The 12,867-nt window shown below is 50.8% G+C and overlaps 1 protein-coding gene across 10 annotated transcripts in view; it reads right to left on the reverse strand.

The window, feature by feature from the left end:
* The window catches only part of Ablim2 (actin binding LIM protein family member 2), a 124,095-nt gene that overhangs the window by 16,346 nt on the left and 94,882 nt on the right, over window positions 1-12,867 (reverse strand). For 7 of the 10 annotated variants that reach the window (XR_003710111.1, XM_028758060.1, XM_028758056.1 and 4 more), the window contains 3 exons: window positions 9,149-9,201; window positions 8,389-8,527; window positions 761-822 (listed from right to left, as the gene is read on the reverse strand). Coding sequence is in view for 9 of the 10 variants with exons in the window: in XM_028758060.1 (XP_028613893.1) it covers window positions 761-822; window positions 8,389-8,527; window positions 9,149-9,201 (254 nt within the window). In the remaining variant the exon portion in view is untranslated. The remainder of the gene's footprint in view (window positions 1-760; window positions 823-8,388; window positions 8,528-9,148; window positions 9,202-12,867) is intronic. The other 3 variants (XM_028758058.1, XM_028758062.1, XM_028758061.1) reach the window with 1 other exon arrangement.

Here is a 12,867-nt window from a genome sequence, read left to right on the forward strand (position 1 = left end):
ACACACACACACACACACACACACACACACACACACACACACACACACACCTTCCTCATTTCATTCTCTTGAGAAGTATATTGTCTTGATTTATATACAACTTCTTGACACTGTGAAAATTTTCCTAGGTGATAAAAGATTCTCCTGCTGTTGTGTGCTACATAAAGCTTGGGGGGTTCTGGATGATTAGGACACCCCAGCCTAGAGATCTTCACTGAGAGCCAATGTGGCTATAGGCTCCTCATAAAGGGCACTGGACCAGGGCACATGCCAGGCTCTCTTTGGGAAGTCAGGCTAAGGCCACCTGCACTTGCATTCATGTATCTTGAGATCGAGAAGAGGATGAGGACACACTCTCAGTGACCACAGACTACATGCTAGTACATGGAATGGACATGGCTCGACAGACACAGGAACATGTCAGACTTGGCTGGCTCTAGCCACAGGAAATAGTGTGGAGCTGAAGAGTATCTCAAAGCAGCCCTAGTCACTCTGGGTGACCTACAGCTCCCCTGCCTTACATACTGGGGACTCTTTGGCTTCTGGGGCACAGCGGAGTATAGCTGGGCGTGGCCTAGTCACTTTTGACATGGAAAAGGCTACAGTGGCAGCATCTTTAGCAGAACATCAGGCAGAGGCAGGCAGGCAAGCAGAATCCCTGCCTCTTCTTGCTGTGAGGTCTCAAAGCTATGGGAATCATTGCAGGTAGGCAGCAAGTGATGGTTAGTGCCCCACAGGTAGGGAGAGTCCAAGTACCTACCCGGAGGTCCAGGCCATCCTTCCTGGGTCCTGGGAGAGTGTCGGGTTTGGAATAAGGGAAGCCTGTAACAGACACAGCACAGCCTCGTCATGCACTCAGCCTGGCCAAGGAAAGGTATGGTCCATGACACTTCCAGCAGAGGGACAGGACTAGGCAGGTGACAACAAACAGAGGGCCCTAAAGATAATCTGCCTGCCTTGCTTTTGATCTTTTATCCCCAGGACCAGAGTGACATCTGAGCCAATTATTCACACCATTCCTATTTGGGGGCCCAGCCCAGCTGGTACCCACGTTCAGGATAAGCTTCAGTATGACATCACCCACACTAGCTCCTCTCCCAGACTTGCAACCTCCTAGGTTAGGTAGGACTGTGCCATCCTGTGATGGCCACCATAGGCCACCACCAGCCAAATAGGATTGGGGATCTTTGAGGTTGGGGGGAATCTCAAATTCAAATAGGGATAACTAGCATCTCTTGAAATGGAATGGGCTGGTCAGAGACATAGAGATCCTTGATGCTTTAGCATGGGGCCAAATGCCATGGGAGCTGCTGGGCAGCCGGTGAAAGGCTCAGAGGGACCATGGGCCACATCACTCACCATTCATACCAAGGACTGACATGAAGTGGGTACAGAGCTGCCCACCCGCCCTGTTCGGCACAGCTGCTGAGTATGCTGGGCTAGGCGTTTCTTGCAGTCTCAGAGAGCCTGAAGGACCTCAACTGGGGACCAGACATGGAGAGACTCATTTGACACCAGGTTACCATGAGATGGTTCTATATGTGGTTGGCAGGGGTCTAACTTCAAGGGCACTATTCTTGGATTTCATTTAGCAGAGGAACCTGGTTGGATCATGAAGTCCTAGTCAAAGCACAGAGCAGGAGAGCGCTGGAAGATGGGAGGCTGGGCCAGCCTGCTGGGCTGCTCCTTGCTTTTCCTGCCTCTCTGTGGCTTAGGTCAATGCACAGCCAGCTCTTTGCTTTTTACAGAGAAAGGGCTTGAGACCTCCTCACTCAAAGCCATGGGGTCTCTCCCCAAAACACCTGCTTCCCAATTTACATATAGTCTCTTCTGGCACCCCAAGGGATCCACTGTGGAAACCCAGGAGCCTCTGCTAGCTCAAGGTGCTAGCTGCAGTGAACGCTTCTCAAAGAGGAGGCCAGCAGCAATAAAGAACTTGCCTATTGGCTAGGTTCTCAGCTCCACCCAGACCCTACTGCTTCAGAATCTATGATTCTGCAAGCCTTCCAGGCCTTTTGGATGAACACGAGCAGCAAATGTCTCAACTGTATTTCTGGCCTGTTAATTAGAGGACTGTATGCAGCCTCCCCAGGCTTGGTCAACCTCTCACACACAGTGGCAATCTTATTTCCACAGGCCACACAATGTCCCCCACTCCTTAACAGCTATCCCAGGCTGGTCAATTACAAAAAAAATCATTGTATTTTTAATTATGTGTACATGTGTGGGAGTGGGTATGGGCAAGGTCTGTGCTGGTGCCCGGAGGCAAGAAGAAGTCAGATCTCCTGGATCTGGAGTTATAGGCAGTTGTGGGTTCCCCAGTGTGGGTACTGGCACATGGGCTCTGGCCCTCCTCAAGGGAAGCAATGTGTTTAACTACTCAATCATCTCTCTGGCCCTGGCCATAAGAAACTCAAGAAGATGGGACTGAAGCAGTTAAGAGAACTCAGGTTTGACTCCTGATACCCCCCGATGGCTCACAACTATACAGCACTCTCTTCTGGCCTCTGTGGGTCCAGCAGACACACGATGTAACACCCATGCAGGTGAAACCCATACACATAAAATAATTTTTTAAAAAAGAAAAGAAAGCATCTTGAGAAGGGAAGGATGGGTGGCTGCGGTACCCCACCCATCTGCCATCCCTAGGCTCTTCCCTTTCTGAGGTTTTAGGTGCCTGAAATGATCACATTCTCTCTGGAAACGGTCCCTTAACCACCCTTTAAGGTGACAACTTCTCTCAGCTTTACCTCCACTGAGAAGGTCCCTGTCCCTCCCAGAAGCATTCTCGCTGAATGTAGAACTCACAGGCAGGCCTTCCTTTCAGCACAGAAGACATGCCACTTGCTTCCTGTTCCTGAAGTTTCCATGAGGAGCTGGATGCCACCAACTATCACTTCCTGTAGATGACGATGCTCTTCTTACTGCATACTTTCAAGAAGTTCAGGGGGTGTTGTTTGTTTTGTTTTATTTTTTTTAAACCTTAGTGTTCAGAAGTCTAGTAGGTATCTTGATGTGGACTTTTTTTGGTTGATTGGGGTTCACTCAGTTTCTTGATCTTGCAGGCTTATGTCTTCAGCTTAGGCTGGGAGAGTTTCAGCCATTATTCCTTTGAGGGTTTCTAACCTATTCTTTCTCCCCTTCTGGGAATTCAAAGCTACAAAGACAGTTTCCCAGGTCCCTGGTACTTGTTTTCTTTCTTTCCATGGTCCAGACTGGAATGAAGATTCCGAATTGCTCTATCAGAGTCAGCTATCCCATCCTGAACTTTCACAACAGGGTTTTACCTTTCAGTTCAATGTCAGTTTTCAGCTGATTCCTTTTTAAAGCAACCCGTGTTTCTTTGGTGAGACTTTCTCTCTATTCCGGCTTGACACAACTGCTCACTGCAGCATCTTGACATCATGTATTTCAGACTCCTTACTCCTCAGGTGACGTCAGCTCTGACTCTGTCCAGTGTCCCTTTGAGTCTGCTGACTCTTGTCCTCGTTTGGATGCTACCATCACAGTTCCAGGTGCTGCAAGTCATTGTTGATTGCATCCTGGATATTCAAATGTTGTAATAAAAAAAATGGGGTCTTACGTAGGCTTCCATTTTAGCAAGCCACAGTTCCGTTGGACCCAGTGTTCAGAGCCTGGCATACAGATTGACCCTGTGGTCGTTGGTTTTCGGAGTGCTGATTAATAAGCTACTCCATTCTTCTTGACTTGCTTAGGGTCGCTGGTGTCCCCCCCACTCTGCCCCCAGTCTCTGCCACAGCTGCCTGTGTGTTTTTCCCATCAGCTGGGAGGCAGAAAAAGCTAGTGATACATAAAGACCATTTTCCTGGGCCTCCTCTCTGCTGGCCTCTTACTCCATCTCCATAACCTGTCCCTATAGAGGTGGCCAGCCTTCCTTCCCCTCCCACCTGTGGCGGTTTGCTTTGCTGTAGTCCCCTCCTTTTAGGTGTGCTTAGCAAAGAGAGCCAGACAGGTGTATCTACGGTGGTCTTGCCCTCAGAGTTGCTAATCTGTCTTAGGGAGGGCCCTGCCATTGTGTGATTTTAAAGGTTCCAGAGTCTTGTGTGCACCGGAGCAGATAACTTTTGTATTTAAAGCCCCTTCACACATCCAACGGTTCAATCCCACACTCAGGGGCCTCTGTGTCCTGAACACAAGGAAGCTGGGGTCTAGGAAGGTCAAGTGATTTGTATGAGATCAAATGGCCCAAGCAGATCTTCTAGGAACCTGTATGTCTGATAAGGTCAGATGACCTTCAAGAGTGTGGGGCCATGAGAGAGAGGTGGGCATGCACAGGAAGAGGCTGGTATAAAAGACAGAAGACCCTAAGAAAGTTCACAGCTGTATGCTCATGATCCTAGGTTATATAAGGCCCTTCAGGCAATGGCCACCCCTCAACTCCTGGGTTGGGCCTGTAGATGAGGGAATCTCATACTACCCAGGCTTGTTAGGGGGCCCAAATTCACACAGCAGTGACTAGCTGGGGCTCTACTAGCTGGACAGACACAGATTAATGTGATATTCTGTGTCAATCCCTCTCATGGTTTCCTGAACACATTTGTAGCTCCCATCTTGTATCTGGCTAGTCCCTCTCCTGCTATACCACTGTGTCTCTCTCCCTGAGGCTCTGTAGAAGCCAATCTACAGACACTCATGTGTACCGTGCATTGCCCAGAATACTTCGCTAACACAGATGCTGGCAGCCACTTCCCATCACTTTCCAGACAACTTGGTCCCATGGGAGAAACCTTAAGTCCTCAGGGGCTGTCATTGCACAGGGTAGGGTAGGGGCTGGTAACAGTAACTTGGCCACACAGTTTGCTAGCCCTGCATCTGTCCTTGGCTGGTTCCTTCCTTCCCAAGAACCCTTTGCTTTCAGGACCACATCTTGAGGTCTCTGGGCACTGGCCTCCATGAGGACTTCTTCTGTTTCCATGGCACCCTTCCCAGCATGCTCTAGCTACCAATCTTCACACACCGCCTGACTGGTCCCACCTCACTGCAGCTCCACAGGCCAAGCTTAGCTCTGGTCCCATGCCTAGAACAGGGCTGGGACACAGAAGGTGCTCAAGGTCTGTGTGCTAGATGACTGGACTACTCCTGCCTGTTTGGACCCCAATCTGGTACTGGAAATGTCAAAGATCTTCCAGTTCTGATACCTGCAGATTCTGTCACCTAGGGCTCTCAGTCACAGCTCTACCACCGGGTGCTTGCTTGCCACTCTCAGTGCTCCCAGGAGACTGACAGGCCAGGAGGAGCTTGCTCTTTATAACCACAGACAAGGCAATGAGGGACAACTCCTTCTCACCATGAACTCTCCAGAGGTCAAAGAATAAAAGGCAAAGTGTGGACCTTCCTCCTTCCTTCCTTCTTTCCTGCCGCCCCCCCCCCCTCCCTCCCTCCCTCCCTCCCCCCCTCCCGCCCTCCCTCCCTTCCTTCCTTCCTTCCTTCCTTCCTTCCTTCCTTCCTTCCACTGGGGAAGAACAGAGCCACAGAAACCTGTCCTGCAGCTGGCTGCTGCTGAGTGGCTCAAGGCGGATGGCAGTGAGCTAATCAGCAGACACTGGCACATCCAGCATTCCATATTCCACAGGGGTCTCATGCTGGAGGACACGGAGGTGACACCAATGTCAATGGCACAGGGCAGTCTGGCATTAAGTGACCCCTGGGAGGTTTCCCTTGTATTTCCTGAATCGCTAAGTCAGAGAGTCTCATTTGTCCCTAAGTTCCTGAGCCCACTCCTCCCACCTTCCTCTCAACCTGGTGATGTAAAGCAAGGGTTTACTCTTCTGAAAACTTTGGGGCCTTGCTAGGAATCACTGTGACCCCTGGGTAGTATCTTTTGTGACTCAAATGATTGAATTACATCACCAGATCTCTGACTACCATGTCTGTGTCTGTGTGTGCATATCTGTACTCACATGTGTAAGTAAGGGACCCCAAAAGAGAGGATTGGACCAGAAAGATTAAGAATGTGGGGTCCAAAGGACATGTGTCCACAATGTACAAGCTAGGGGATGGAACTCAGGACATCAAGTCTCACTCTAAGGCCTTCAAGATTCTCTTCTTACAACAAAAACCAACCCTGTCCCTTTTCGTGCAGACTTGGGTAGTTATCAATGACCCCTCCCACAGAGCCAGGAAATGTGTCTATAATGAAACATGCAACCATTGGTAGGAGAGCAGTGCCTGCCAGTCCCATGAGGGAGCACACTGGGATGCAGGTAAAGGCACAGGTGCAATGCTAGACCCTGTGGGTTTCCTGCTCCGGCGACATGAAGTCAGGACACCAGGAGAAAGGCAGAGGCAGGAGGATGTAGTCACGACTGTTGGGACATGACAGGTGGAGTAGTTCAAACCCTCACGAATGGTGGTGTCCTTGCTGTGCAGACTGCTCCTCAGCTGTGGCACAGGTGCCAGCACAGGTGGCTGGATTCCTGTAGGCCAAGTGCACATACATAACAGCTGCTTCCTGTCTGCACCACTCACGTTGGCTTGCTGTGGGGATGCAACAGAGGGATGCAATAGACAGACAAGCCCTTGTCACTGTGGGGATGACCGGTGAAGATACCAGATATAGCCTGCCTTACAGAGACCAGCACGCTCAAAAGTGCCTAGGATGTACACCCTTGTACTAGCACCTGTAGACTAGAAAGTACAGTAGGAAGGTATAGGGTACATGCACAGTCCACACTGCATGGCGACAGCCAAAGCAGGACCTCAAGAGGTGACATCTACAGCTCGGCTTCTTCCCACACTGTGTCCTGCCTCCCTCAGTCCTGAGTCTCAGGCATTCATAAGTTCCAGTGGCAATTGGTGGGGGCACAAGCTGAAAGCCATGGGGAGAGTCTGAGTTGAGGTCACAGGAATGGAACCAGGCACTCCCCTAACAGAGCAAGGAGCAGACACTGAAAAAGACCATCCTGAAATACCAACATCATATTCTAGTCCCCAGGTAATGCCCAGATGCCAGGACACTAGACAAGACAGCAACGGTTATGGGCAACTACGTTCTACTCTGTTGAGGAGGCTCCATTGCCCAAAGCAAAGTCCCACAAAGCACATTTGCACACCCAGCATGAGGCAACCACCTGGGACAAGGATCTTTGGGACAGAGTGCAGATGGATGATCTCAGTAGACACAGGCAGGGGAATCTCTACTTCCTCTCACCATGCCTTCAGTTAGCTCTTCCCCAAAAGAACCTATAGGAGACCCGGACCTGTGGGGACACTTAGTGTGCCTTCTCACGTTGACATCAGCCTTATGTGCATGCTCTGAGATCCCAAGGGACATCACCTGCTTACAAAGACTCCCCACAGAACAACATCCCAGTTTCCAGTTGCACCTCCACTCGTCCCTCCCCTGTAGAGCACTTCCTGTGTGTAGTGGTCAAATAGTGTCATGCATGGTCAGGAGTGAGGGTCGTAAGAACAGTCATGCTGTCTACTGCTGGCCAGGCAAAGCGCTCTTGTATGCCCAGTGCCTAGTGACCTGAGAGTCAGCATTGCTACTCTGGCTTCCATCATAAGCCAGTGAGCAGGGAGCCCTGATTTCACTCGGAGTCGGTACCAGCATGATGCCAGCCAGGGGTTCCCTCTGCTCTCTCACAGCATAGATTCCCATGACCTGCACTTCCAACTTCAGCCACAGCCATGGAAAACAACCTCCTGCCCAGCTTAGATCAGAGGCTGCTTCTGTGTGAGAAGGAGCCTGCCTGCAGCCTGTGCTGGCTCTGCCTGGGACCTACAGCATCTTCAGTGAACAACATGATGGGAGTTTACTCCATGCTTGAGAATCATCCCCAAGCCAGGCTTCACAACACCCGCAAGGCTAGGCATACGTCAGCTTTGTTACCCGTGACATCGGGCCATATCTCCTGGGAATCTCCAAGTGCTTTCTCAGAATGTTACAGGGACCAGGACAGTGCCTTGTACCAGTTTCCAGGTCTGTGCTCGCCTCCTGACCATGACCACATCTGTCACCAGGGAAAAAGAGGCCCTGGGAGCGGTTTTCTTTGCTTTCTTACCTGCTCCGAGAGAACCACGAGGGGGCGCTGTGTGCACATTAGCTAGCTATGTCACTGCCAAGAGCCGGTGGGTGAGGCCAGGGCTCAGATCTTTACCTGGCTTCATTCACATTCGCATGCTCTCTGGGAGGTTTTGGTTTTGTTTTAATTTTATTTTTGAGACAGAGTCTCACTATGTAGCTCAGGCTGGCCTCAAACTCACAGCAATCTTTCTGTCAATTCTGTTATCCAAGTGCTGGGGTTACATGCTGTCTCTTGCTTTTAGTTTTTTTTTGGGGGGGAGTAAAGCTGAGATTTGGGGGCCTGCTCAGTAGGGGCCCTTTGCTGGCAGTCTCCGGTGTGCTTCAGAAGAGCCACTCACGTGAGTAGAGGCTGTCCTCTGGCATCCTTTGGAGAGGTTCTTGATCAGCCCCGCTGCTGAGGGACAGCGACTGACTGTCCAGGTCCGGAGAGTTAGTTCTGGTGTCTGCATCCCCCTTGAGGAGCAGCCAGGTTGTCTTCTGCAGAGGAAAAGAAGGTCATAGGAACACTGAGGTCATCTGCAATGGTGAAAACATTAAAACAGAACCTTCGAGTAGCTCCGTACTTCAAACCCACAGGCCAACCCCACAGCAAGAAGCCAAACTTTTAATACAGTCTCACCATTAAAGGCATCTCATTCTGAAAGTCCATGAAGCAGCTGGAGAAATGGCCAAACGCTGCCTCCAGCCTGCTGTTGTGATGCCTGGCCCCCACATCCTTTTATAACTGGCCACATCAAAGAGCTATGCCAGTAAGGTCTATTATTACATTCGACTCTCTGGCCATTCACTTAAAAAACAAAACACAAACAAATAAACAAAAAACCCATCTGCCAAGCTGTTCTAGAATCTTCATGCCAAATACCCTAGAATGCACTGGGTTTCTTTCTTTCTCAATGATCATATCTCCCCAGTCCCAGAACCATGGCCTGGCTACAAGGCAGAGCCAGGACACTGGCAGAACATACTGAGGGTAAAAGGAGGGGGTGGGTGTGGCCCCCACTTTGGGCCTCCTGGGATTCCAGGGGCAGAGTGAGAGAAGAAATGGAAATTCACTGGAATGGCCACCCCACTCTGCAGGGCTGTGGTCCCCCTCCTTACCTTCCTGCTATCCTGGTCGAAGCTGCTGTCCTCCACGTCCAGTCGCCTGGCGGCTGGAAGGGAAAATCAGTCTGTAAAGGCAGTTCACCCTGTGTTTGTCCTTGGAGCCCTACTTTACATAATGCTCAAAACTGGAAAAGGCCAATGCAGTGAATGCCTTTCACAGGCCGGAAGAGTGACACACTAGAGCAGCCTTAGGGACTTGTGGGCCAGGAGGTGGGTGTGTCCCGAGCCAAGTACCACACTTTAGTTTTAGCCACATCCCCAACCTGGAGAAATGGAGCCACATTCTCAGGTGCAGCCGCTTGGCATTTGATGGACATACTTTTGACCTTTGGAGGGGACCCTGAAAGGACAGAAGGTCTCAGCCTCAGTGATCTTGGTGGCCTGTGGCCGACACAGGTGCATGCTTCTTGGGCATCACTGTTTCTTTCCCATCACAGACTTTTCAAACCTGGGATTTGCCCCATTTCACAGATGGAGAGACTGAGGCTCAGGGAGGTGCCTCACTTTTGAAACCAGCATGAAGTGAAGTGAAGGGCTGAGAGTGACATAAACTCAGGCTCTCCTCCCCCACCCCGGCCCATTGAGCTACCTGCCCAGCCCTGAGCTATGCCACCAGAAGAGTCCTTGAGAATCAGCAAAGAATGACAGTATGCCCAGAGATGAGCTCATGGGGAGCAAGAGTTCACGACACAGCAGCGTGTTTACCAAGAAGACACTTGGCAGCATTTTGTTGTCCCACTGGGCTGACCCTGTTCCCAGGAGTAAACAAAGAAACCATGCAAGGCATGCTGGTCTATTTCAGGACCCAGTCAGTACAGGAAGACCTACCAAGATCTACCCTAAACCCGTGCACACAGCAATTTCTGGAAGCCCTGGTATCCTCACCAGCTAGGGCTGAGCTCAGGGAGGAGAGCAGGCGGGCTTCTTACCTGCAGCCTTCGGTGGGCTCAGCCCTGCCCGTCTCTTGGAGCGCCCTGCCTCCTGCACCACCAAGGACAAAACTGACACCAGGCCAGAGAGCTTGGACATTGGGGACTGGGCTACAGGACCTTGACAAGATAGGGCCAAAATTGAAGACTGAGTACTTCCATTCTAGACATGCTGACTCTGTGTCTCCCCCGGTGGCTGCTGTATCTCCCAGTACAAGAGACTGATTTCTTTTCGTTGAAAATAAACCCTCTGCTCTCTCTACATCCAGAGGCCAATGAACTACAGACCTGCTGGGGAGGTTCCGTGGAGGCACTCAGAGAGGTGGGCAGTGTGACTCTCGGTGCTCAGGCAATGGCTGTCACCGGGCAGCAGCACAGACTGTGGCTAATGTACCAGCTCTGACCAAGGGCACAGGGAAAGTGTCCTGTGGCCACTCTGGGCTCTGACAGTTCTGCTCCACCAGAGGCTCCATCCCAGGGACTCTTCAGGATATGAAATCCCACCCTGGTAGTCCAGGCCATGGGTTTTCAAGATTTCATATAGCTACGGATAACACACTACCAGATACGCTCTAGCACAGTGCCACTCTGGGGTCCAGAATAATCCTCCACTTACTGAGGGGAATGTTCTGTGGAGACTTAACAAGGTCCTCTGCAAATACTACAAAGTGTGGCAGGTATGCAGATTCACCAGGCATTTCGCATTGTTGGTAGGTTGCTTCTATAACAACTTTGAGCCTCAGTTTCCTGATCTGTAAAATGGGAAAAATACCACCATACCCCTCTAATTCGTGAGGACCAGGCAAGATAATGTCTGAGGAAACAAAGGGCAGCTTACAGGTCTGCAATGTAGGAATAGGCAAGAGGTCAGCCCTGAAGGTAATTTGCATCTCTTCCCTCCTTCCTTCAATCCCTCCTATAATTAATTCACTGAAATCTGAACACATCCGTGTGCCACATATGTGCATCTGTGGAGACTCATCTCTTCCTTTCTGTCTACTCACTTTCTTTAACACTCCGCTCACCCACTAACCCATCTGCCTGCCCATCCACCCACCCACCCAGACGCCGACCCATGCATCTCCTCATGTATCCATCCACTAACCTGCCCATCAATTTGTCCATCCACCCACCCACCCACTAAGCCATCTGTCTGTCTGTCTGTCTGTCTGTCTGTCTGTCTGTCTGTCTGTCTTTTATCTATTTATGTATCCACCAATCATCAATTCCTCCATCCATTCACCCATGCATTATCCACCCACTTACCCATTAAACTACCTAACATCTGTCTGTCAGCCTGTCTGTCTGTCTACCTACCTACCTACCTTCCACTCATCCATGTACCCACTGACTGACTCACCCATCCCTGTATCCGCCATTTTTCCAGTTACTCACCCAACCACCCACCTACGCGAACCTCTCTTTGTCTGCTTCAGTCTTCTGCTTTGTCCACAGATGCATCCATTCATCCACTATCTACCTGTCCCTCCTCATGCTGGGCTTCTGCCGCCTAGCCCTTCGGTATTCATCCTCTCCGTCCCATTGCACAGTGTGCACCTGCCCTGTCCTAAGCACAGGAACACAAGAAACAGACATGATCCCTTTCTGTCTCCACTGGTGGACTTTGTTCTCCCTGCAAGGAGTATAAATTACAAGGTCTAACCTTTGCTCACAGGGACCTGGGCACAGATCTGCCTCCTCACTGGAGCAACTGAGAGGAGATGCTCAAGGTCACGGCAGCATCTGATGTGCTTCTTCCAGTGACTTAAATATTGACCTCCAACAGATAAGTGGACACGGAGAGTAGATGACCGCAGCACAGTGGCCCCAGAGCTCCAGCGGGAGCCCAGCACCATGCTTCTGGTGCTACCTACACTTCCCCAGCTCTGGCTTTCAGGTGGCCACCGACACTGTCACAGGGTGCCAGGGGCAGTCTGTGACCACTGGGTATTCTCAGCCCGGGTCTCTACTGGAGCTCTGCCTGCCATTGGTATAGAGTCACCCCTGCCAGTGTCTAGAGTCATCCTGTGAGTGTCCGAGCAAGGCTTTGACAGCTGGGTCCTAAGCACACCTGGTTGATACTGTCTCTCTTAAGGAAAGGAGTTTCTGAACAAGCTCAGGGGCTTGAAGTCTCTCCTCAGATCTTAGGGTTCCAGAACAGTGGGGGGTCTTGGCTCTCTACTCAGGTCCAGATGGGTATTTGAGAGCTAGACCCATGGGCAGGACTTCTCTTGCCTGGCACGATTCAACCTGTACAGTTTAAATTGTTTTGGAATTACACTGAGAATGAAAGACTGTGTGTGTGTGTGTGTGTGTGTATGTGTGTGTGTGTGTGTGTGTATAATGCGAGCAATTCTATGGATTCTCTGCTTCACAAGGCAGGGATATGTTTGGTCATACATGCTGGGGGCAATTCTGTGCTTCACAGGGTAGGCTGTGCTTGGCCATCTTTATGTCTCCAGCCCGGAAGTAGAGCCAAATGCACGGTGTATGCTCAAAGACTACACTTTGGATGAATTAGTGAAAGCTCCTGGCATCTCTTGGCACTTGGCTTCCTTCTGTGAAGTCGAGTGAATGGCATCTGTTTGCTGACTGCTGCCAGAACTGATGGTGACGTCAAAGGAAAGCATGTGGAGCCAGCACCTCTGCCCGCTGGCTTCTCTCTACCCACTGTCCTTCTTCCAGAGATAGGGGTTCATCATGTCTTCAGAAGACATAGAGAAGCTCCTCTTAGCCCCACAGGTCTGTGCCTAAAGTCCTCTCTGGAAAGACTCACTTCCTACC

The sequence above is a fragment of the Grammomys surdaster genome, unplaced genomic scaffold (genome assembly GCF_004785775.1).
Source record: "Grammomys surdaster isolate TR1022 unplaced genomic scaffold, NIH_TR_1.0 126187, whole genome shotgun sequence".
Classification (NCBI taxonomy): Eukaryota; Metazoa; Chordata; class Mammalia; order Rodentia; family Muridae; genus Grammomys; species Grammomys surdaster.